This window comes from Phoxinus phoxinus, assembly GCF_949152265.1.
Source record: "Phoxinus phoxinus genome assembly, chromosome: 5".
In the NCBI taxonomy this organism is placed as follows: Eukaryota; Metazoa; Chordata; class Actinopteri; order Cypriniformes; family Leuciscidae; genus Phoxinus; species Phoxinus phoxinus.
Window position 1 is genome coordinate 41,713,699 of NC_136880.1, and position 27,989 is coordinate 41,741,687.

At 34.6% G+C, this 27,989-nt stretch overlaps 1 protein-coding gene across 2 annotated transcripts in view; it reads right to left on the reverse strand.

Annotated features, from left to right (window-relative positions):
* The window catches only part of eps15l1b (epidermal growth factor receptor pathway substrate 15-like 1b), a 58,154-nt gene that overhangs the window by 7,352 nt on the left and 22,813 nt on the right, over window positions 1–27,989 (reverse strand). The window contains exons 18-23 of one of the 2 annotated variants that reach the window (XM_079612878.1): window positions 26,344–26,458; window positions 25,204–25,304; window positions 21,550–21,610; window positions 14,179–14,261; window positions 12,057–12,150; window positions 2,780–2,940 (exon numbers count right to left, since the gene is read on the reverse strand). In XM_079612878.1, coding sequence (XP_079469004.1) covers window positions 2,780–2,940; window positions 12,057–12,150; window positions 14,179–14,261; window positions 21,550–21,610; window positions 25,204–25,304; window positions 26,344–26,458 — 615 coding nt within the window. The remainder of the gene's footprint in view (window positions 1–2,779; window positions 2,941–12,056; window positions 12,151–14,178; window positions 14,262–21,549; window positions 21,611–25,203; window positions 25,305–26,343; window positions 26,459–27,989) is intronic. The other variant, XM_079612879.1, reaches the window with a different exon arrangement.

Genomic DNA, 27,989 nt, shown 5'->3' on the forward strand with positions numbered 1-27,989 from the left:
ATTTTAAAAAGTTGGGGTTTAAAAGACGACTAATATTCAGTAATATTGTCGATTTGAGTGGATTGACCACATCTGATGAGAACAAAACTAAAACGTGAGCTGGATAATGTCATTTAGAGCGTCACGATTCTGGATAAATTAAAAATCACAAGTTTTTTTGTTTTTGTTTTAAATAGAGATCAGGATTCTCTCACGATTCTGAATAGACAAAACAACTTAATTTACTAGAGATTATGACTTAAAATGTTAATTGACCCTTTGCTAAGCCACGCCCGAAAACCGCCACTGACCAATCGTGGCTTAGCAACCGTAACTAGGCACGGAAGGTCTGGCAAGCTTTCGAGCGAGGGATTTTGTGCGTATGGATTGTGCAATCTAAACTGAACTAAACTCAATGTAAACTGAACTGAACTCAATGTAAACTGAACTAAACTCAATGTAAACTGAACTAAACTCAATGTAAACTGAACTGAACTCAATGCAAACTGAACTGAACTCAATGTAAACTGAACTGAACTCAATGTAAACTGAACTAAACTCAATGTAAACTGAACTAAACTCAATGTAAACTGAACTAAACTCAATGTAAACTGAACTAAACTCAATGTAAACTGAACTGAACTCAATGTAAACTGAACTGAACTCAATGTAAACTGAACTGAACTAAACTCAATGTAAACTGAACTGAACTAAACTCAATGTAAACTGAACTAAACTCAATGTAAACTGAACTAAACTCAATGTAAACTGAACTAAACTCAATGTAAACTGAACTGAACTAAACTCAATGTAAACTGAACTAAACTCAATGTAAACTGAACTAAACTCAATGTAAACTGAACTGAACTAAACTCAATGTAAACTGAACTGAACTAAACTCAATGTAAACTGAACTGAACTAAACTCAATGTAAACTGAACTAAACTCAATGTAAACTGAACTAAACTCAATGTAAACTGAACTGAACTAAACTCAATGTAAACTGAACTGAACTAAACTCAATGTAAACTGAACTGAACTAAACTCAATGTAAACTGAACTGAACTAAACTCAATGTAAACTGAACTAAACTCAATGTAAACTGAACTGAACTCAATGTAAACTGAACTGAACTCAATGTAAACTGAACTGAACTCAATGTAAACTGAACTGAACTCAATGTAAACTGAACTGAACTAAACTCAATGTAAACTGAACTGAACTAAACTCAATGTAAACTGAACTGAACTAAACTCAATGTAAACTGAACTAAACTCAATGTAAACTGAACTAAACTCAATGTAAACTGAACTGAACTAAACTCAATGTAAACTGAACTGAACTAAACTCAATGTAAACTGAACTGAACTAAACTCAATGTAAACTGAACTGAACTCAATGTAAACTGAACTAAACTCAATGTAAACTGAACTAAACTCAATGTAAACTAAACTGAACTCAATGTAAACTGAACTGAACTAAACTCAATGTAAACTGAACTGAACTAAACTCAATGTAAACTGAACTAAACTCAATGTAAACTGAACTAAACTCAATGTAAACTGAACTAAACTCAATGTAAACTGAACTAAACTCAATGTAAACTGAACTAAACTCAATGTAAACTGAACTGAACTAAACTCAATGTAAACTGAACTGAACTAAACTCAATGTAAACTGAACTAAACTCAATGTAAACTGAACTGAACTAAACTCAATGTAAACTGAACTGAACTAAACTCAATGTAAACTGAACTGAACTAAACTCGATGTAAACTGAACTAAATTGGACTGAACGATGAAACTTTAGTCTTCTGTAGCGCTGCTTTATAGCTAAAAATGAAGTTGTTTCATACCGTATGAACTTTGCAACATTGACACTATTATTAAACTAAATTGAGCTGAATAATGACACTATTGTAATCTGTAGAGATGCTTTAAAGCTGAAATTGAATTTGCTTCATAATTGATGAATTTAGCAACAGTTATTTTTCTGTTTATTACAGTGAAGTTGATTTGAAACAATGCAATATAAATTTAACATACAGGTGAAACTCGAAAATTTTTAATATGGTGCATTAATTTCAGTAATTCAACTTAAAAGGTGAAACTAATATATTATATAGACTCATTACATGCAAAGTGAGATATTTCAAGCCTTTATTTGTTATAATTTTGATGATTATGGCTTACAGCTTATGAAAACCCCCCTTTTTTAAAAATCTCTGAAAATTTGAATATTACATGAAATCAATTTAAAAAAAAGGATTTTAAATACAGAAATGTCGGCCCTCTGAAAAGTATAATCATGCATATGTACTCAGTACTTGGTTTTGGCACCTTTTGCATGAATTACTGCCTCAATGTGGCGAAATAAATCAACTTTTGCACGATATTAAAATTTTCCGAGTTTCACCTGTACATTAAATGCACCATGAAAGTGTTCCTGCAAATTATGTGCAATATATCCAAAGTATTCTGTAGACATTCAAGTTGAATGGACTGTTTTTTGGTACGAACGAATACCTTTTGTGTTCCACAGAATAAAGAAAGTCATACAACATGAGGGTGAATGAATGTTAACAGAATTATAAAAATTATGAATAATTCGAGGCATGATTTTGGCATTAGCATGATGCAAACGGAGCGGACGAAAGTTGCAAAGCAGCAGTTGCAAATATCAGCATGAAGCGGATGCAAGTACAACTACAAGCTGAACAGAAATGGGGTGCTAACGATGACAGCAGACACAGAAACTAGCTAGATGGAGACGATTTAGACGGCATGATGCTGGACTTACAGCTCTAAAGTCTGTTAGCACCGTGGACGGGTTAACAGCAGACCGTAAGGAAGAGGACGAGGGCACGGGTCCTCGGTCCATATGTGTCTTTCGAACAGCTGGAGCACCAAACCCTTGACTATGAACCACTGAACCGCTATTCGTGACGGACGAATTCTTCCCTGAAACAGTGTTAAAGAAAACAAAGATGACTCCCAAAACACCAACAGAACAGTTGAGGTACAGGATAGATGAGGTCCAAACTATATAATTGAAAGTCCTGTAGAATTAGAGCTGCACGATTCTGGTTAAACTGAGAATCACATTTTTTGTTGTTGTTTCAAACAGAGATCACGATTCTTGACAGACAAATAAACAAAATGTAATTTACTAGAAGGTCGGACAAAATGTTAAAAACCACAGTCTATTTAAAACATTTAATTAATCTGAATGAATGATTCAATGACTCGCTTATAAATACTTTTCTTGCAGTGATGCGCGGGTTGATCCAAAATGAGCGGGTGCCCGCGATTACAAGTCATCCAAAAATATTTGTAATGATATTCGGGTCGCGGTTAGTCGGGTCGTTTGAGATAAAGATGCCAATTAAACCTTTGTAATTTATATTGTAGACACAATTTTCTATGAAATACATATGTCTACGCTTTATTGTCTGAATAACTGGCGCGAGGATGACGCACGAGCTCAGTCTGCAGAGATGACAGTGGGAAATCCTTATTTACCTTTTGAATGTTGAGCGTTATTAACTTTTGAATAAAAGCTGACGCGGGACAAAATGCCCGATTTCCCAACACGTTGAACTGAGCAATGCCATTGTGCCATTTTAATAGGCTACTTTTAAACGCATATAGCTCAGTAATGTCAGTTTTATGTATTTTCTGAGAGGGGGCGGGGGGGATTTTTGTTGGGAAAGTCGGGGGAGAGACGCACACTTCGATTAGACTGGATAAACACATGCAGCATCTTAAAGGATTAGTTCACTTTTAAAAAAACGTTTGCGGATAATTTACTCACCCCCGATGTCATCCAAGATGTCCATGTCTTTCTTTCTTCAGTCGAAAAGAAATTAAGGTTTTTGATGAAAACATTTCTCCATATAATGGACTTCACTGGGGACCAAACGGTTCAAGGTCCAAATGACAGTGTCAGCGCCGCTTCAACGGGCTTTAAACGACACCAGACGATGAATACGGGTCTTATCTAGCGAAACGCTCGGTCATTTAAAAAATATATAAAAAAGTTTAAGTTTTATAAGCACAAATGCTCGCCTTGCTCTGTTCTGTGATGCGCGTTCGTGACGTCACGTAATACGCAGTTACGGTGAAAAGGTCACGCTTGACGAGTCAGTGTTTACAGATGTGTGGAAGGAGGACCATACACACATATTCAAATGTCTTTGTGTCAGTTTATCGTTTAAAATGCCCATTGCGTGTGTGTATCCTGGGTGTTGTAATATTAAAAAGCCTAAAAGAAAATTTTCGTCAGGACAGAAATGTTTTACTTTTTACAGAAGCGTGACCTTTTCAACGTAACTGCGTATTACATGACGTCACGAACGCGCATCACAGAACAGAGCAAGGCGAGCATTTGTGCTTATAAAACTTAAACTTTTTTATTTATTTTTGAAATGAGCGATCGTTTCGCTAGATAAGACCCGTATTCATCGTCTGGTGTCGTTTAAAGCCCGTTGAAGCGGCGCTGACACTGTCATCTGGACCTTGAACCGTTTGGTCACCAGTGAAGTCCATTATATGGAGAAATGTTTTCATCAAAAAAATTCATTTCTTTTCGACTGAAGAAAGAAAGACATGGACATCTTGGATGACATGGGGGTGAGTAAATTATCAGCAAAAGTTTTTTTTAAAGTGAACATCCTTTAATTGTTAAGAAAATGAAACGAAATAAATGAATAAATCAAGCCTTTATTACATAACAGTAGGCGATATCATACAGCATTCAGAAAAATGCTGCGCCCGCACCCCCAGTTCCTGCGTCTATGGCCCAATGACGCTACGATGAGCATTTAGCTACTTTTAAAAAATGCGGGTCAGGTACAATATTTTCTTTCTTTTTTTTTGCGGTCCGAGTTGCGGGCGGGTTAGTTGAAAACGTCGGTCGGGTGCGGGTTGTTTATACATGGACCCGCGCATCACCGTTTTCTTGTTTTATTACTGGATGAATCAGCATTTTTGAACGAATCTCTTGAAAGAATGATTCAAAGACAAACACATGTTTAACAGTCACTTGTCGCCACCTACTGGTGGAACGATGTAATCGATACAATCTTTATTTGAAGCACAACGTTACTTTCAAAAGGTCTAATTTTGATCGCTTCAGTGTTTATATCCGAACTCTACATTTTTATGTCAGTACTTCTGTGATCATATGAAAATTTGTAACATGGAAATAACGAAAATGTGTGGTTACAAAGACGGCAATTCATAAGTGATAACGGCTCTCTCTGATACAAAAGCAGATTTGAATGTTGCGTGTGATTTTGTCAAAGGTTTAATAGACACAGGAGACTCGTTTTTATTTAGAAATGAGATCACGAAGGTGTTTGAGATCGAGATCGCCATCTTTTAACGATTAATCGTGCAGCTTTATGTAGAATTGAGGCAAAAGCAGCTGAATTAAATTTTTCTGATTACTTATTCAAGCAAGAGCACACCTCACATGATTTGATCAAGCATTTACCAACATTTAATGTAATATAAGCACTAATAAGAGCGATGATTGGCAATTTATATGCAGTTGCTTTAATAACTTCCAGTCGCTTTCGTCCCGATTGTCCAATGATTCTGGATGAATAAGACCAACACAAACTTTTGATTAAAAGGCTCTAGATGGAGGACACCCTTGATATGTGAGAAAAAGTGACAGCAATCAAGAAGAAACAGAAGAAAGCAAAATGTAAAAGTCAGTTTGAAAACAGTCAGGTGTGTGATTTACGAAGTTTCACATAAATTCAGCAGCTCCATTAAGCTCAAGCTAATATATATTAAAGTCCCCCTTTGGTGTTTTTAATATGATTTAAGACATGTGTAAATTCATAAGTCGACAGCATTGCTGAGTATTTTCTGCTTAAAACTGCAGTGAACCAAAGACACGGTTTGAAATCGCTGGTGTTTCTGACGTCACAAACTACCTTGTAACCAATCAGATCAACGTGTGATCGTCAACCAGTGGATCTCTGAGCTGAGTGAGTGGAGGCGGGGCTCATTTGCATATTCATAGAACCGCACATACTAAATGAGGCAAGGGTGTCGAGTTAAATTCAGGTATTTTAAGGCAGAAAGATTTTTTTTTTAAGGAAAAAACTTTTAAATATGTAATTTTGGAGTTTTAAGGGATAAAATTATTGACTACAGGGGGACTTTAAATGTTTATATGCACAAATCCAAATAAAAAGTAAATTAAAAGTACATTACACATGACATTAATTCTTTTTAGTATAGGATGAAATAAGTACATTTATAATCAACATTTTTTAGTGAGTTAATCGCAAAATGAGGCCAAAGTATACTTGAGTTTTTTCAAAGGGTCCATGTATGGATGCACATTTTGTCACCAGAATAGCATGAATCTAATCGAATAGATGTCAAAGGTCCAAATCCACTAGCGGTGCACCACTGCCAAGGTTTCATTTCTTCAAACTAACAGCAATATTTACAAACCATTAAAAATAGACAACAGCAACCACAACCCGCTACAATAACCAACAAGATTTATGCGAGTTGCAGAACAGTGGTAGAAATGTGATTGAAGGGGATTCTCACGAAACCTGTCAAGAGCAAGAAGCTGAAGAAAAAAACTATATATATATATGCAATTAAAGTAATTACTGGAATTATTTTATTAATTAATGTTTGTGAGTAAACATCATACACTGATTGTTAAACATTTTATTAATTTAATAAGAATCTTATGATAATCAAAATGTATATATATATATGCATACTGTATATATATATATATATATATGGCCATTATTTTATAATATTATTTATTATTTATATTGTTAAATAAAACATTTTATTACTTAATTAAGAATCTAATGATAATCAAAATGTATATATATATAGCCATTATTTTAATTTTACATTGTGGCTATTAAATGCATTTTATATTGTATTATATACATTTAAAAATGTAAAGTACTTGTATGTTTTATGTCAATTTAAACTTTTTAAGAATCATGGTATTACAGTATTTTTAAGGGTGGCAATTATATATTACAGTAATGATGATCATTGCGAATAATGACCAGAAACAAAATGTGAAGTTATATGTCAATAATAAAACAATGAGAGTTTAGGGGGAAATGTATTTAAATTAGAGCCGGGACTTTAACGCGATAATTAAGATTAATTAATTACACAAAAGTCTACATAAGTTTTGATCGCACTTATTTTTGCACCGCGGAACGTTTCTCACTGGATGAGTTTAGGCGGACCGATTATACTGAAGCACCAATAGCGTTCATAACCATAGACATGTATAGAAAGGCTAGATAGCTTACCGGCGCCGAGAGCCAATGGGACCCGACGACGTCACACGGCGGCCATCTTAGGACAGGGCCGCTCGTCCAGTTATAACATTAAAGTCTATTGTGCATGTAGTGCTGAAATAACTATATTTTGCTCAATTTTCAACCGATTTTCAAACGGCTTGGTGTGTCATAAACGTCAGGGATGTGGCTATTTAACTGCATACTTGTGAAACTATTATAGCCACGGAGTTTATTAAGAAAATAGTATATTAAGTAGACTAGACAGGTAAAGTAGGTATTCAGCAAGTTACGAGCATTTTAGTTGGCGTATGTCACTCACCTTCCGTCCACAGCAGCAGGGAGCAGCAGCGCAGTCTCCTGACCTAAGATGGCCGCCAAGTGACGACACAGCTGACTCCGCCTTGAGCCATCTAGCCTTTCTATACATGTCTATGTTCATAACCGTCTATGTTCATAACTTGATAACTTCAGACAACAACAAACCACAGTGAACATGAACAAAGAAGCTGACGAGACCGCTTTGGTCGGCCCCGTGGATGGGACATTTTGTTATAAGAAACGAACGGATGGAAGCGTGGATAAGAGCGTGGTTGTGTGCAAGCTGTGCAACAAGGAATTCGGAACGGCTCTTGCTAACGTTACACTTAATGGCAAAAATAGCACTGGTCTGCTGGACTTGGTTGAACAAAAATAAACAATATTTTGTTGCTTAAGCTTATGTATTCAGTCATTATTCAATGCTATACTAAAAATCCATGTGAAAAAATTACTTCTCACTGTTCTCAGGTCAAATATTTATGTGCAATTAAAATGTGATTAATTTCGATTAATTCATTACAAAGCCTCTAATTAATTCGATTATTTTTTTTAATCGAGTCCCGGCTCTAATTTAAATAGCTTAAATGTCACATCCCAAAACAATCTTCATGGCCCTAATATTATTTGACTTTGAAATATGAGTCTTTTCATGAGATTTGCCTTAAAAAAAAATAAAAAATGTATGGAAGGAATGATTGTAACATTTACATACAAAAGCTCTAAATCTGCACTATTAATATTCTGAAAGTGTTCAATAGGATCATTCAAAGTGAAAATGCAAACAAAGTCTGAACTGAGAAGCTAGAAAGGGTCATATAGAGTAGAAATGTTCTGTATTTGCAGTTCCTGAGGGGTGTGAGAACCTGGCATGAACATATTTAGCCAATCGTGGGAACATTGGTGCTCAGTTTAAGGGTGTGAACCACGAACTTTAGAGGAACTCACTTCTCTGCATCTCTCACACCACTACACAGGCATCTTGTGCCATGGAGAGGAAGAGCTTTTTTTATTTCTTAACTCAGAGATAGTAGTGAAACTACCAACGCCCCACCCATGCCCTTTCTGTGCCTGTTATAATCATAAACACACCACAAAACAACACTAAACAATCCTCTGCATCAAACAAAAGATAGAATTAGTAGTGTAAACACCTCGCTGTAAAGGTTAAGCATCGGAATATTCCTCACTTAAAAGCATTGTAAACATGTGTGTTGGTGTTAGAGGTGACTTCAGTGAGTTTATGAGAGATGTTCAAAACAAACAAAAATATTACTAGTGTACATGTAAACGATGTAATCGCCCAGCTCTTTATGATAACCTTTATATCTAACTTTATCTGCATACATACATTAAGTGATCTCTGATACTAGAGTACTATCTCTCGGGTTTGACTTTACTTTTAGTAGCGGAAGCTCGATTCAGAAATTTGTGCAATTCATAATTTCATTGCATGCTTTTATTGTGATTATTGGCCAGAATGCACTATAAAGTGACCAGATTTCATGCAAAATGCTGGTTAAATTATGCTATTGAGCACTTGTGTACTTTACTAAAAAATACTTTTAATCATCTGCAAAAATTAATCCTTTCAAAATACTTTTTTTTTTTTTTGCACGATGCATAAAAAAGGAACATTATATAAAAAATAAGGTACCATAAGTTAATGCTTCATAACCTAACATTAATTAACTAACATTGTATATCAAAGAGCAAAACATTTGCTATTTGTTATATTTATTAATCTTTGTTAACATTGATTATTAAAAACACACCTGTTAACTGTTAGTTCGTTAGTCCAATAAATAATATTAACAGATGCCACTTTTGATTTTAACAATGTATTAGTAAATATTGAAATTTATTAATAAATGCTTTAGAATTATTTTTAATTATTAGTTAATGTTAATGTGGTGAAATCTTATTGCAAAAGTGTTACTGAAGTGTTACCATTTGAAGAATCTTGGAACTTGTAGGATGAATCGCTTTGTTTTATTGTTGATGTGCGAGTTGCTTTGGATAAACCCCCCCCCCCCCCACATCTAGTCATGGTAGAGGCCAGGTAACCACACACACACACACACACACACACACACACTGATTACGCTGCAGGAAACAGTGATTGACAGTGAGGACAGACTTTGATGATGCGATTCCTAGAGCGATGCATGAAGACGAACGGGTGATTTTCTGATTCTACATGTAGATGCAGGACAACAACAAGGCTGAGTTTAAAAGGACAACACACACACACACACACACACACACACACTCACACACGCTCACTCACTCACTCACTCGCTCGCTCACTCACTCACTCCAAGGTCAACAAGGCTGGGTTTAAAAGGACTACACACTCTCTCTCTCTCTCACTCACTCACTCACTCACTGAAGCTGAATTTTCAGCATCATTACTCCAGTCTACAATGTCACATGATCCTTCAGAAATCATCAAGAATAATTTGTACATTATTAATGCCATTAATGTCACTTCTGAATTCAATGTGTCCTTGCTGAATAAAAGTATCAAATTCTTAAAAAATATATTTAAAAAATCGTAATGACCCCAAACTTTTGAACGGTGGTGTTGTATATGCTTTCATTGTGTGGAAAAGAGCAGCGTGAACATTCTGCCAAACATTTTCCACAGAGGAAAGAAAGTCATGTTTGAATATCCAGGTTTGAATCCAACATGAGGGTGCGTAAATCTTAATTTTTGAGTGAAATATTCCTTCACGCAGACAAGTAAACCTGCAGTCGTCCGTTCTTTGACTGCATGACGCTGCATTTTCTTATTATCTCATGCCAAGACGACTCTTATCTTTCCTGTCACAGCTGTCCTATGATGAGCTCACAACGCACCGATGCGTTTCGATATCGCCAAAATGGGGAAGTGTTTGACTTTCCATTATCAGACTCACAGTGCATGATCTGTCAGATTATTGAGTTTGTTGTCGTGTTATGAAATATGATGTGGGTTGTGAAATGCGGTACTGGTCTGAAGACGTTTACAATTAAAACTTTTTTACTTTTAAGAAAACTCCAGGTTCAATGTACAGGAGAAACTGGAAAAATGATAATGGTGCAGAAGTTCAGTAATTCAACATAATAGGTGAAAGTAATATATTATATAGACTCAAAGTGAGATATTTCAAGACTTTATTTGTTATAATTTTGATGATTATGGCATACAGCTTATGATTATGAAACCCCCAATTTCAAAATTATAATATTGTGGAAAGGTTTTAATAAGCTGTAAGCCATAATCATCAAAATTATAACAAATAAAGGCTTGAAATATCTCACTTTGAGTCTATATAGTATATTAGTTTCACCTTTTAAGTTAAAATCACTGAAATAAATTAACTTTTGCATGATATTCAAATTTTTCCAGTTTCACCTGTAAATAAGAGCTTTAATACTGAAAATAATTATATTATTCAGTTTGTAAAACAAGGAAAAATTGCACTAACAATGGAAAGCAAGTCTATAATGGGGCATTAAACTATAATCTGAAAGTATTGCTAATGGACATTGTATGAGTTAACTAGTAGTTGGACCAGTGTGATAAAATCTATAATCAGTTTTGCACAAAGTTATATTCAGTAACTCCTGTCGGGACTAATAAACTCAATTGGTACGTGGCAAGATTAGCAGAAAAGTTTGTGACGCAACTATTCATAATGTTTACCAGTGTTGTTACTGTTAACTAAAACTATTTTTAAAAAAGTTTTTGGTAATTGAAGAATATGAAGGAAAAAAAATGACCTTTTAAACGTTTAAGTTGAAGTACTAAAATTACTAGAATACTGAAATAAAAATAAATTAAAGATATACAATAATATTTAAAACAAAAAAAAACGAATAAAAATGACAATCGCATGAAAAAAATGCTAAAAATTTAAATTAAAACTGAAAATGTAAAAATAAAAGCGAATTAAAAATATGAATAAATACTATAATAGTATATAAATAATACTTACATTTAAATTTAAAAAATATTTTAGGAAGAATTAATAGAAGCATTTCACAAACATATTTGTGTTTTAAAACTGAGGGACAAGTTAAAGTTATTTTTTGTGTATTAATTATACATTGGATTTGACCTGCAATGCTCCAGATGTTTAGCATATAGTTTAGGTCTGGTTATAGTTACATCATAACATCCAAATCTCATTCTAACGATCTCATTAAATATACAGATTTTCCTCTAGACATTACGCTTAGTTAACGTGCTGCACACAACGAGCCCTTAATATTATAATAAAACTACAATACCAGATAAAAATCTCAATCTTTTTTTACCGCATAATTAAACGAAACAAGATAAACGTCATAATGCATTTTTTATGCAATTAAAACTCACACTCACACACTCTCTCTCATGCTTATCAGATGAACTATGTAATTAAATCCCTAAATCACGAACACACACTCATGTTTTCTCACCGTACGGAGGCGGCGCTGGTCTCTGTGGTCCGGGTTTTTTGGGAGGGGGAAGCGGGTACGTCGGCTTTCGGCTCATCGGCTCTAAGGTCGAACTCTGGGAACGAACACAAATCACAACACAAGCTACTAATCAAACACACAGAGTTGATAATCACACACAAAAATTAAATGCTTATTGCGTATCGCAAAGTATATACTGCCTGTATTTTCTAGTATGTAAAACAGTGAGCAGTGTGGACCCTTTTCACATGTTTCTACGACTTTCCAAAAGAGGATAATCTCTCTCACACACACACACACACACACACACACTAAAAAAATATTTTCATGATTTGTTATCACAACTTTTTATCTTTTGTCAAATCAACTTCGATAAATAATGTGTGAAGATAAAATACTATTTTCATACTAGTTTCTGTTTATTAAACCATTCTTCTTCATTGTATTAACAACATTTTTAATTACAACGAACTCAAAATTAAGGCAACTTGCTTTTTTAAGTTAAACCAACTTTTTTTTTTTTTTACAGTGCACACACATACACACACACAAAATGCTTATTGCATATTGCAAAGTATATACTGCCTATATTTTTAAGTGTGTAAAACAATATGCAGCATTGGACCTTTTCACATTTCCAGGTTTTTGAAATGGAAATCATCATGAACATCTATTGTGGTGAACGGAAACTACAACAAATATTTGTTCATGTTTGCCGCAATAGAAGAAAAAGAAGAAGATTAAAACACAATGAGCTCATTGTTTCTGCATTAAATTATTACATTGTTTAAATTGTAAAACATTTCGCTAACTGTGATGATTTTGTATATGTACATTTCTGAAATGCATAACTTAAGGCGGGCATACACTGTGTGATGTCTGAGCGATTTCAGTAAGGAACCTACTCACACTGAACGAGTAGATCGCATGCGATGTAAACCCAAAAGCTCAGGATTTATGTGTGCGCCCTTTAGCGCCGGCATCACAGTTACGTCACGGCGCTAGCTGGTTGCAAAACAGAGTGAAAACTGGAGGCGGCCAATACGACAATTCACCATGACGTCACAACAGTAATAGACGATCTGCCGGGTGGCAAAAGCCGAAGCGCTTCTATGGCAACGCTAGTAAATCGCTTGGAAGGGAGACCCACCGTTGGCAGTAAAAATGTAATTAAAAATGTAATTAAATATAATGCGTTTTTTTTTTTTTTTTATCATAACAACAACCAATCACAACAGACTGAGTCATCTGACCAATCAGAGCAGAGTAGACCAATCACAACAGACTGAGTCATCTGACCAATCAGAGCAGAGTAGACCAATCACAACAGACTGGGTAATCTGACCAATCAGAGCAGAGTAAACCAATCACAACAGACTGGGTCATCTGACCAATCAGAGCAGAGTAAACCAATCACAACAGACTGAGTCATCTGACCAATCAGAGCAGAGTAGACCAATCACAACAGACTGAGTCATCTGACCAATCAGAGCAGAGTAGGCTTGTAGAAAGGCGGGATTTATAGAGAACAAATCTATTATCGAATTGTTTCAGACACTGTGAGAAAAGAGCTAATGCTGCAATGTATATTATGAGAAAATTAAAGTGTTTTTTGACCTTGGATGCATGTAAAGTTGTTGTAGGAGACTTCAAAATAGCATAATGGGGCACTTTAAAAATGAAAATATATACATATACATTTTATTTATTTATATGAATAACTATGGATATGTGTCATCACAAGTTTATGAAAAGAGTCCACTTCAAACTGTTGTATGCTTAGATTGTCATGTGACCTGCAAGTTTGCAGTGCAAGTTTAAGTGACATGAATGTTTATTTAGCATGTTTAAGGCACTTTTGTCAAAAATGGTATGCATTGCATTGTGGGATACACTAATCGAATGCAGTATGCTCTGGTTTGTATCCTGCACATTTTGATAAATGTAGCAGATATTCCACGAATTTAAACTTTACATACTGCATAAAGCATACTATAAAACATGCAGTATGCCATTCCTTTAACAAACTGAGTAATCTCAACTTAATTTTCCCAAATTCAGTGTGAACTCATCGAGTTTACATCGATCCGAATGAACTCTTGTAGATTTCTCTTGAACGTACCTTTGACATTTGAGAAAAATCAGCAAAACCACCTTTCCCTCCAAAAGAGTCGCCACTGAACGGGTCTGACGCAGCAAACGGATCTGTTTATGAAAGAGAGAAAGCACAAGCACATTTATGGATTTGATGGAAACATCTGAGCGTAATAACCAGCAACGTTTCAACCCACTGCAAACACTGAGCTGTGTCTTTTCCTGAAGAGATCAGGGCAACAACAACACAGGGGCTATTTTAAGAGAGCGGCCAGTGTTTCTCTTTTTTTCCGTGACTTTTTTAGCTCCTGAAAAGTGCACATTTTATTTTCCATCTGCAGCGTGACGTATGTTTCTGATTAACTAATGACGACATTATGAAGGTTTACTGTGCATGAAAGAGCCAGTCCTACTTTTTGCAGTACATTTTATTGATACCGTCTTAATATAGCGAATTAAAACAAATAATAATAAAATCACAGGTGAAACTTCTATAGAAAGCATTTTGTTCAAAATATTGAAGTATTATATATTTCTTCATTTATTTATTTTCACTTTCACGACATGTTTCAAAAGTTTTCTTGGAAAATACTGTTTTAACAAAAGACAGTTCGTCCCTTTGTAATTATAAGGTTCTATCTGCATTCTGAGCAGTTTTGAGATATTGAGCTTCAAAGTTTTTGCATTACATATAGGAAAATGTATATAGGGAACAAGTTTCTTTCAAACATGAAAATAACAGGGACCCTAAATGTATTCTAAATATACAATATCAAAATCCTCTCAAATTTGTAAATGGGGATTTTTGGAATGGGTCAAATGCAGATAGAACCTTCTAATTCTAAAAAAACACTTTTCGCTTAGAACTATAAGGTTCTATCTGCCTATAATAAAACAAATAAAACATTATTTGAACATTAAATATAAAATTAATGTTGTAACAATGTCTCAACATGTGTTAGAAAGTCAAATGTTATCCTTACGATGACATTTATTTCATATTTATAGCATTCGAAGTGCTGATTGGCTCACGCAGATAGAACCTTATAGAGCCAAGTTAGAGTTTGACTTTGTAGATAGAACCTTTTTGTTTTTTTATTAAAAAGTCCCAAAATGTACACAACTTTAAAAAAAACATCACATAATGTACATAAGTTGTCACAGAATAAGAATATGTGAATAACTCAATTTTGATAAAAATGTCAGATAGAACCTTATAATTCCAAGGGGACGAGTTACTTATTGACATCATCATCTAGTAGGAAGTGACATAATTTTAGAGGGAAAACAACGTCACAAACATCAGCGGGTGCTGTCAATAGATCTGATGATTATGGCATTGTTTTGTGTCTCTAAAACATTCATCATATTAGATAAAAAATTACACCAGTTAGTTTGACAATATAAATGTAATGTTAATTTTCATCCTGTAATCTAGAGATTACTCTCTAAAGTTTCAAAAGTTTGGGGTCAGTTATATTTTTAAAGCTCATGTTCACCAAAAATACAGTAAAAACCGTAATACTGTGAAATTGAATTACAAAAGCATCATTACTCCAGTCTTCAGTGTCACATGATCCTTTAGAAATCATTCTAATGTGTTGATTTGCTGCTCAAGAAACTTTTCTTATTATCAATGATGAAAACAGAGATAATAAAATAAAATAAAATCAGGATTATTTGATGAATAAAAAAAAAAAACAGCATTTACATCTTCACTGTAACTTTAAAGGATTAGTTCACTTTAAAAAAAAACTTTTGCTGATAATTTACTCACCCCGATGTCATCCAAGATGTCCATGTCTTTCTTTCTTCAGTCGAAAAGAAATTAAGGTTTTTGATGAAAACATTTCTCCATATAATGGACGTCACTGGGGACCAAACAGTTCAAGGTCCAGATGACAGTGTCAGCGCCGCTTCAACGGGCTTTAAACGACACCAGACGATGAATACGGCTCTTATCTAGCGAAACGATCGGTCATTTCAAAAATAAATAAAAAAGTTTAAGTTTTAAAAGCACAAACGCTCGCCTTGCTCTGTTCTGTGATGCGCGTTCGTGACGCAATTACGTTGAAAAGGTCACGCTTCACCGAGTCAGTGTTTACAAATGTGCGGAAGGAGGACCATACACACATATTCAAATGTCTTTGTGTCAGTTTATCGTTTAAAATGCCATTTTCGTGTGCGTATTTAAAAAAAAAAATTCATCAGGACAGACATTTTTTACTTTTCATAGAAGCGTGACCTTTTCAACGTAATTGCTTATTACATGACGTCACAAACTTAAACTTTTTTATTTATTTTTGAAATGACCGAACGTTTCGCTAGATAAGACCCCGTCTGGTGTCGTTTAAAGCCCTTTGAAGCGGCACTGAATCTGTCATTCGGACCTTGAACCGTTTGGTCGCCAGTGACGTCCATTATATGGAGAAATGTGTTCATCAAAAACCTTAATTAAAAACCGACTGAAGAAAGAAAGACATGGACATCTTGGATGACATGGGGGTGAGTAAATTATCAGCAAAAGTTTTTTTTAAAGTGAACTAATCCTTTAATGCATCCGTTTCTTCCTAAAATTAAAACACCAGCATATAAATTTTATAAAAGCTACATAGTTCAAAAGGTTCATTACAGGAATGACCCAAATATGAACACAGACAAATTTGTTTCTCCAAGACGTGTGTAATGAAGTACGCTAAAAGACAAGCTATTGTAAGTCGGTCTGTTTGCTGTGAGAAAGCTGAGCTAGTAAAACGTGTGCGAGTTTCCTGCATGCATCTGTAAGTGTGAGACCACTAACAGCTCAGAACACACTCTTCTTGTGTTCCCGTAAAAAAAGAGTTATTTCAGGAGCACGTCAGTCTGCGTGTTTCCCATAAATTAACCCCGCTTCCTCCGACGTGACGCGCAGAAAGAGCTTACCTGTTCACACACAGAGAGAGAGAGAGAGAGAGAGAGAGAGAGAGAAAGAAAGAGAGCGAGAGAGAGATAGAGAAAGAGAGCGAGAGAGAGCGAGAGAGAGCGAGAGAGAGCGAGAGAGAGAGAGAGAGAGAGAGAGACACACACACACACTCTGACTTTTCCGTTACTTTACAAACAAAGCGTTCCCTGTTTGGGACGGTACTATTTTCGGAAAAGCCTGTACGTAAACGCGCTATTAATAGAATCACTCCACTGGAAATTGAGGCCGTGTCTCAAAACAAAAATAAAAAAACGCTGACCACTACCTTTAAAAAAATACAATTATGAAACATCTAGCTGTTTTTCATAAGATAATACATTCTGTATGATTTAGTGAAGCCGTTCAGAGTAAATGTAAGCGCTTTAACCGCCAATATTCCTCTAAATGTAACCTTTATTACAGTGTCCAATCAGAAAGTGGCTAGCAGGACTCAGTTAAAAGTTGCATCATGACACTGCACGGTTATAATTAGGAATGCGCTGGTAGATTTACAGGTGAAACTCGAAAAATTTGAATATGGTGCCCCCTTTTCACCCCCTCTTCTCTAAAGGCACAGCGGTGTTGATATCTATCTAGGCCTGTAGGCCAGAGGTTTTGGACAATCGGGGATGTTGTGATTACCTGATTGGTCAGTTTGAATATCTCACATTTGAGTGTTTAGTCACATGGTCACGGAAGGGATAAAAGTTTATTACAACTGTTGCTCGCTCTCTTTTCTTTGGATGCGCCTCTCTCTCTCTCTCTCTCTCTCTCTCTCTCTCTCTCTCTCTCTCTCTCTCTCTCTCTCTCTCTCTCTCGTAACATTTTACATTTATGCTGGGCACAATTACTGGTTTAAGTTATCATTTCATTCATCCATATTGTAACTATTTTAAGTGTAAACATAACCTTATTATGTCACATTGAACCTTTTTAATTCATGGAGTCAGATTAAAACGAGATGATTGCATATGTGAATGTGTCTTATTTAACCAAATTACTTTGCGACGCGGAAAGACGGTAATACGCGCGTCCGGCCAATCAGCCCTTTTTTTTTTTACAATTATATAGACTCATTACATGCAAAGTGAGATATTTCAAGCCTTTATTTGTTATAATTTTGATGATTATGGCTTACTTTTCACAATATTCTAATTTTGAATTTGGGGTTTTCATAAGCTGTAAGCCATAATCATCAAAATTATAACAAATAAAGGCTTGAAATATCTCACTTTGCATGTCTATATAATATATTAGTTTCACCTTTTAAGTTGAATTACTGAAATAAATGAACTTTTTGCACCATATTCTAATTTTTCGAGTTTCATCTGTAGATTACTGTGTTTGTTTACTTTACTGCTACAGTATTTGTGTGTTTATACAGGTTATTACGGCTCTATCTTTGATCTACTCCAGTACTAAGACCTGCTAGCTTCCTTTAACAGCCGAGGAGACGAAAAGATAAGCAGAAGATGAACAACAACACACAGAGAGATGTGGTGCAACATTTCAACTTACAATATATTATCTCTGAAACAGACGAGGATTTTTTTGATGCTTCAGATGAGTATACACTACTGGTCATTACTGGTCACACCAATATTATGTTTTTTAGTTTTTAAGGAAGTCTTTTCTGCTCACCAAGGCTGCATTTATTTGATCAAAAATACAATAAAAACAGTGAAATATTATTACAATTTAAAATGGCTGTAAATACATAGTAGAATGTAATTTATTCCTGTGATCAAAGCTGAATTTTCAGCATCATTACTCCAGTCTTCAGTGTCACATGATCCTTCAGAAATCAGTATAATATGATGATTTGATGCTTAAGAAATATTTCTGATTATTGTCAATGTTGAAAACAGTATTTTTGTTGAAACCGTGATACATTTATTTTTGTCAGATTCTTTGATGAATAGAAATTTCAAAAGAACAGCATTTATTTGAAATATTAATATTTTTTAACATCATTAAAATGTCTTTACTGTCACTTTTGATCATTTTAATGTGTACTTGCGGAAGAAAATGGTTAATATCTTTTAAAAAGAATCATACTTACTCTAAACTTTTTAATGGTAGTGTATCACGGTTTCCACAAAAATAGGACTGTTCAAACAACATTGATCAAATGACAAATCAGCATATTTGCATATTATTTCTGAAGGATCATGTGACAGTGAAGACTGGAGTAATGATGATTAAAATTAATGCCATGATTTTATATGAAAAAGTTAATTATTTTATTTTATTGAGAAAATATTTTGGTTTGACTTGTATATTTTTTTTATTAGATCAGATAGCATTTTAAGCTGTCATATGGTGATGTTACAATGTGCCCCACCTATGGGGCATGTTGTCACATTTCACTTCCATTCTTTCAGGTTATATCAAGAAAAAAGTATACACTATTAATAAAACAAAACAACATAATTCGCCTTTGGCTAAGCTACACCCTACAATGTAGATTGACCAATCACAGCGCAGCCAAGAACGAGCTCCCACAGAGGTCACAGCGCTCCATTGACTTTAACACAGACTCATATTTTTGGTCTCGGCAGACTATTACCGTCGTAGTTTTATCAAAAATATGGTTAACCGTTGTGCCTGGGGCATTTGTAACACAGATACGCGTTTCCCAGAGAGGTTGGAGGGGGTGTCCGTTTTTTCCCTTCCCAAAACCGAAGTCAAATCCTGACAAGTGTCGTTTTTGGATTAAACTGTGTGGACGTCCTCAGTCAGCGAAACCCCTCAAGATCAACAACACACTTTTGTCTCTAAGATACATTTAGCTTTTAACCTTACTGTGAAGTTACACTAGTTAGACAGTTTTAGGTTGTGATTTCGGTTCTCTACCCTAATTGTTGATACGCTAGCACACGCTGCTAATAAACACATACTTTATCCTCTACAGTAAAAGACCTGGGTGTTATACTAGACCGCAACTTGTCTTTTGAAAATCATATTTCAAATGTCACAAGAACAGCCTTTTTCCACCTTAGAAACATTGCTAAGCTACGTAATATGCTATCAGTTTCTGATGCAGAAAAGTTAGTTCATGCATTCATGACCTCGAGACTAGATTACTGTAATGCTCTATTAGCTGGTTGTCCTGCATCCTCCGTAAACAAGCTACAGTTAGTCCAAAATGCAGCTGCTAGAGTTCTTACTAGGTCAAGAAAATATGATCATATAACACCAATTTTATCATCTCTACACTGGTTACCTATTAAGTTCCGTATCAATTACAAAGTATTGTTACTGACCTATAAAGCCCTAAATGGTTTAGCTCCTGTGTATTTAAGAGATCTTCTATCGCCATATATTCCATCGCGCTCTTTAAGATCGCTAAATTCGAGGCTTCTGGTCGTACCTAGGATATCTAAGTCCACTAAAGGAGGGAGGGCGTTTTCACATCTAGCTCCTAAACTCTGGAATAGCCTTCCTGATACTGTCCGAGGCTCAGACTCGCTCTCCCAGTTTAAAACTAGATTAAAGACGCATCTCTTTAGCCAAGCATTCACATGATGCATCTCATACCTTTTATACTACAGTTCAATCAGATCAAATGCATTCATATTAAGAACAGCAGCTACGCTAATTATTTCCCATCTGCCTCTTTTGTTGTTATCTCGGGACGCCTGTCCCGAGATAACTCAAATAGAGTTTGTCAGCTCCAGTTAGTATCCAGCCTCTCATGGAGACTTCAGATGCCCCAACGCCTGTGATGAGACGACTCGACGCCTGTGAAGAGACGACCCAACGCCGGCGATATGTTATGCCCTAAATTTCATGATTAACTAACTGTATTTTTGTATGTATATTTTTGAAATGCATTTTCTGTAAAGCTGCTTTGAAACAATGTGTATTGTGAAAAGCGCTATACAAATAAACTTGAATTGAATTGAATAGTCCGTTTGCTTTGTAATAACGATTATAGAAGTGAATATACCCAGCTTTGCATGAACAGTGTTGCTCCTGATATTGTGAGTCCCAGCCTCCGTCTCGATCAGGATATGCGGTGGTTCATTTTTTGACTGTGACCGTTATGCTTTTGCCTCTATTTGGATGCCTTGTTGTTGTTGCGTTTCTCCGGTATGTCTTGAATATAACGTTAGCCTTCGAACGCACACTGCAGCTTTTGCCTACTTCTATCGGACACTTTTTTTGCTGCTTTATAAAAGTTTGATAAAATGTCAGCAGGAAGAGCGGTCACAGCATAAGCCATGTTGATACCAAACCAGAGCCCAGATGAAGTTGACGGACGTAGCAACAGTAACTAAGGGGGGCGGGGCTTAGCCAAAGGTGAATTGTACTAGACATGTGGGAAATGAATGTACACAAACTGAGAAAGTCAAAAAGTGTTACGTTGTGCACCGCTCTCCCCTACGAACCCCGGATGGAAGACAGGGACGAGCTCACTAAACATCCAGAAGCAACCGACATGAACACCTGTACCTGCATCTTTAGGTTTGGGACTCCTCGACGTCTGGCTGATTCTTCTGCTGAAGGGACTGCCCTGCGGGGAACAGAGGAAGAGGGAGAGAGAAACCACAGGGCATCATGGGAGTGACGGAGCACTAACTGTAAAGTATCTGGCAAAAGTACAACATGACATGACAAAATGTGCATTGACATCTTCATTTGTTTTATATGTAGCAGTGTTTCCACTAGGGGTGTGCATTGGCACTGCCCTCACAATTCGATTCGATTACGATTCACCAGGTAACAATTCGATTAAATTCGATTCTACGATGCATCAAAATTCTACTGCACACAACAAGGCAAATGTTTCATCAGTCATGAGGCAATACAAGAAGTCATATATTGAACAACAGATTTTATTGGCTGCTATATGTGTATTATGACTCTCCTGTATCTTTGACATAAATGTCATCAAACAAAATCAAATTGAATGGTACAGGGTATTGGATATGGCATTTTCAAACCTGAAAAAGAAAACATAAATCACTGCTTTCTAGGGCTGTAATCTCACAGTCGATAATTCAGATTTTTTTGCTGCGTTCATTCCATCAGTTTTGCCGCGTTCATTTCATCAGTTTTGCCGCGTTCATTTCATCAGGTGGAAAGCACTAATTGCTAATGGGGGTGTCTTCAGAGCACCCCTGTTTCACAGGTAACAGTCTGTCTTCAGAACACCCCCCTTGTTTTTACTTATCTTGGATTAGCCCAACCCACCGGAGAAGAGAGACAGATTGAAGAAAGTAGGCTACTAGAAGGTTTGCTGAATATTATTTATTTAATTGAGAGCGTTTAATTCATAGTCAGTCCTCCTCTACCATGTCAACAAAGACATCGGCAGTGTAGCAGCATTTTTTTTTTTTTTTTAGAAGACGGGAAAAAATTATTGGAGCCCAATGCGCAATGCCCACTGTTTGTATTAGTTTTGAGCCTAAGCTTTATTTTTCAGTTATGCACTTTATTTAGTTTTTGCTCTTGATCTGGTTTGTTTAATAAATATAATTTTTTTTATTAAAATGGACCTTTTGTGTTTAAGAGTAAAAGCTTTATGTTAATAGTCTATTCGTGTCTCAGCCGCGAAGCTGCGCTCCTGTGTTCAGCCTCGTCTTGTCTAGTTTCCCATTAACTTCGTAGAATCCGAATGTGCCCAGATGTCGGCTTTTCCAAGCTTTGGGTGCGTTTTTAATTACCCGTCTATCACAGTCATCTCCCTCCGCCTCAGCCATCTTGATTGTTGTTGTTGTTGTTATGCCCACGGAAGTAATTGAAACTTCACAACTTTATTGTCCAACTCAAGGCCAGAAAATAAACAGTGACATAATCGATTATGGCACTTTGCCGCATTGCGATGCGTCGCCGAATCGATTATTGTTGACACCACTAGTTTATACTAGAAATTTTTCCAGCAGCGGTGCTGTTACGTGCCGGAGGTTGTTACCAAGCCGCGTGCGGGGGGGTCCGGGGACATGCACCTCCGGAAGATTTTTTTTTTTAAATTACCCCTGGCTTATTGTGTCAACTTTTTTTAACATCCATGTAAGACATTCTATATTTGTACTTGTCATTTCTTTTCTTTTTTCTTTATTATTATTATTATTATTTTTCTATCCCTCTTTTAGTCTACCAGGGGTGGGATGGGGTGGGTTGGTTCTAGATTTGTATAGTTGCTTTTTGCTTGGTATCTTTGTATTTCTTGACTTTAAAAAAGAAAACTCAATAAACAGTTGTTAAAAAAAAAAAAAAAAAAATCACCCCTGGGTTAAGGCAAGTTTTGTGGATAGAAATGGACATTTTGAGACATACAAATATGACATACCATCAACATTTTCAAGGCCTGATTGTTTGTTTTAAACTCAAATAAGTTTCTTTCTTCTGTTGAAAATAAAAGTTATTCTGAAGAATCTGGGTAACCAAACAGTTGATGTACCCCACAGTATATCTTTTTTCTACTATGGAAGTCAATGGGGACCAGCAACTATTTGGTTAGCCACATTCTTCAGAATATCTTATTTTGTGTTCAGCACAAGAAATAAATTAATACATGTTTGAAACAACATTAAAACATAGAATTTATATTTTTGGGTGAACTATCCCTTTAAGGAAACGCGTGTTTACTATTATTATATTGCTACTGTCTCTTTAAGACCTGCACGCGACGCGTCTAATAAGTCGATTTTCTCTATATTTTCTGTTTTCTTTCACTTTAGACATTAACCAACTTTGTTTATGTAAACCTTCTGTGTATTTGCCAGTATTAGCGCAATAAGACTCGAAAGATAACTTAGCCCAGTGACCAGGCGCTGTTTGACAGGCTTTTAGTGCATGTGCGCGTCGGCTGTTTGCGCTCAGAAAAGCGCGTGAATGACATGTTTAACCGGCAAGGCTTTAAATCACATGCAAATAATGAACTTTTCTGAACTGCATGTGTCCAGTTCCTCTGCGTTAACATTTGATGTGAATTTACGTCGCAACGGTCGCGTACAGTATGTTGAGACGCAGGCGTCTACTTTTACTGTTTGTAAGTGAATGTCGTAATATTACTGATCATGTGAAGATTTTGCAGTGGCGCTGTGCCGCTGCTGAACACTGTGTAGCGTTTTGGCCGGTCATTTACATGACAACAGCTTTTAGGGGCCTGGATTTTTTAAAAGTGCACGTTTTTGACAATTATACTGTTATCGTCTCTGTGTAAAATGCAAATCATGAATTTGAACACGTGCATGTGTATTATGTGTTCATAAGGCAAATACTTGACTCACAGTACACAATTTCCTAGATATGTTACTGCTTTATAGTCTAAGGTCACCTGGTAGTAATAAACCAACTCATCATCGGCTGTCCAGACAAAACTGCTCAGTGCTTTTTACTTTATTTGTTTACAGGGGCAGTGCACATTAATAATAACATACATGTGAAACTGGAAAAATGTGTATATCGTGCAAAAGTTAATTTATTTCAGTAATTCAACTTAAAAGATGAAACTAATATATTATATAGATTCATTACATGCAAAGTGAGATATTTCAAGCCTTTATTTGTTATAATTTTGATGATTATGGCTTAATGAAAACCTTTTCCGAATATTCTAATTTTGAATATTGAAGCTGTAATCCATAATCATCATAATTATAACAAATAAAGGCTTGAAATATCTCACTTTGCATGTAATGAGCCAAAAAGGCTATTTTTCATCTGTAGACCCTTGACAGAATGTTAAAAAGTCACCCTAAAAACAAAGCATCTTATATTAATACAAAAAAAAAATATCACATTATCAAATAAAATAATATAAGTATAAGTAGTGATTCCATAAAGAAATCAAGAAAAAATATACTATTTTGTGTATTTTTTGTGAGGTGAGAAAGAGGTTTAGGAGAAAGAAAATAACTAAGAGCAATTATTACAAAGAAGCTAAAATCAGAATATTAAGATACTAATGTTGACAGTAGTAAGTAACCATTTTTTGAGATGAAACTTAAAAATAACCATGGCTATTATATGGTTAACTAAAACTAAAACCATATACATTTTCTTCACTTGAAATAAAATAAACGTTAACTGAAATAAAACGACTTGGACTTTAAAAACAAATTTAACGCTCACAGATTTCCAGTATTTTTTTATTTTTACCTTGAATTGACTTGAGGAATGTTCACCAAAGGGATCAGAATTAGTGAACGGGTCTTTGAAGGGGTCGTTCTGCTTAAATGGATCTCCTCCAAACGGATCAGCTAGAGAACAATAATTCACACACAAATGTCAAAACACCCACAGCAACCCTATACATTTTTTTTTAAAAATCATTCAGAAACTATTTTATAAGTACTTGCTTCAATAAAAAAAATCAAACAAGTTCAATCTGCAAATGATGCTAGCAGTTTAATTTTTTGGAAGAGGTTTGTTCAAATCCGTAAACCTAAACCATTATAATAGAGATGATTGTGCAAACACGACTAATTATAAATATATAAATAATAACTAAACAAATGCATTATAAATAAAATAAATTAATAGTAAGTAATTCATTATTTAAAAATAAATAAATACAAAATAAATGAAATTATTATTAACTAATAAAAGTAATTAAAGTATAAATAAATAAATAATAAATGGAATTATTAATAATAAATACATTATTTAATCTAAATAAATAAAAATTACTATTAATTTATACATGAATGAATAAATAAATTACTAAAATACATTTATAATTACAAATATATAAATAATAAACCAATGCATTATAAAAAATATTTATTTTTAATTAATTTATTATTAATAATTAATTTAAATAATTAAATTATTATTAACTAATAAAAGTACTTCAAGTAATTAAGGTATACATAAATTATTAATAATAAATACATTCAATTATTTAAAATAAATTAAATTAATATTAATTAATAAATGAAATTACTAAAATAAATAAATACGAAAAAAAAAATATTAAAGATAAAGATAAATATATATATATATATATATATATGCATGAATGAATAAATAAATAAATTACTAATTTTTATTTATTTAATTTAGGCTAACTTTATAAAATATAATTTAAAAAAGCTGGATTTAATTAAACACTTTGTTTAAAAAAAAATATCATAAAATGCTTCACAGAAACTTAAGGGAACACTTTCAATGAATAGTTCAATTAGATGAACCATATGAATGAACTGATTCGCTAAAAGCATTGATAACAGTGATGACGTTCAGTACTTCTGAACACAGCACACATTGCTAGATGTATAAAGGTATAGAAAAGCCCACCTTTACTGAAAAGGTCACTTTTGAAGGGGTCTTCGCTCTGAAAGGGGTCTGCGTTCAGGCCTTGAGAGCCGGCACTGTTAAACATGGCCATCCTGGACTTAACCAGCGAGTCCTCCTGAAACACACACAGCATTCAGCTCGTGTTTGCTCTGCTCCTCTGACTGCGGGGAAAATATTATCATTGTAATGAGTATGAAGAGGGCATCGTTCAGCTGCTCATTTCCCGAGCTGGATCTTCTGGTGTACGGGGAAAGAGTGAGCCGTGTGTGACAGTGGGTCAGTGTGTGGCATGATTACGGTTAACAATAACACTCTGACGGGTGTGTGCGTGGTGTTGTGTGGTGACGCTTTAACCTTTCCATGGAAGGCCGAGCTAAAGTTACTTTAAATGTCAACAAACAAGTCATTTCCTTCATAATTAAAGGATTATTATAGCGTTCAATACAACGTGCAAAATACTCTAAAACTTAAAATGGTCAGTATTTAGTCTTTGTTTTTACTTAGGCACTTTGTAAATGACTTTGTTTTTACAAATTTAAGGGTAAAAACAAACGCTTTTCAAAACTTTTGACTATGAATTTACAAGCCTTACATTATTACTGGAAAAGGAAAATCATTTTTAGCCAATTCAATATTTTATAGATTTCTTTTGTCATGGATGGAAATCGCAATTTAAAAATTCCATGTTTTTAATTACACTTTTTTTACTCTTTAACCTTTCAAGGCCAAGCTGAAGTTACTTTAAATGTCAACAAACAAGTAATTTCCTTCATAATTAAAGGATTATTATAGCGTTCAATACAACGTGGAAAATACTGTAAAACTTCTAAAACTTAAAATGATCAGTATTTTTAGTCTTTGTTTTTACTTTGTAACTTACTTTGTTTTTACAAATTAAAGGGTAAAAACACACTTTTCCAAACGCTTCTCAAAACTTTTGACTATTAATTTACAAGCCTTAGATTATTACTGGAAAAGGAAAATCATTTTTAGCCAATTAAATATTTTATAGATTATTTTTTTTTCCATGGATGGAAATTCCAGGTTTTTAATGACACTTTTTTTTCCTCTTTAACCTTTTTTCCTCATTTTTACTCTTTAACCTTTCAAGGCCAAGCTAAAGTTACTTTAAATGTCAACAAACAAGTCATAACTTCATAATTAAAGGATTATTCTAACGTTCAATACAACCAAAATACTTCCATTACTGTAAAGTTGATTTCTAAAACTTAAAATTGTCAGTATTTAGTCTTTGTTTTTACTAAGGCACTTTGTAAATGACTTTGTTTTTACCTCTTAATTTGTAAAAACAAACGCTTTTTTAAAAAACTTTTGACTATGAATTTACAAACCTTACATTATTACTGGAAAAGGAAAATCAATGGAAATCACAATTTTAAATTTCCAGGTTTTAATGACACTTTTTTACTCTTTACTTTTTTTTTTTTTACTCTTTAACCTTTCAAGGCCTAAAGTTACTTTAAATGTCAACAAACAACTTATTTATTCAGCTTTCAGATGATGTATAAATCTCAATTTAATAAAAATTGACCCATGTGACTGGTTTTGTGGTCCAGGGTCACAAATTTGATTTCACGACCTCCTTAAAAACAAAAAAAAGGCAAACCATGGATACTTTTCGCTTG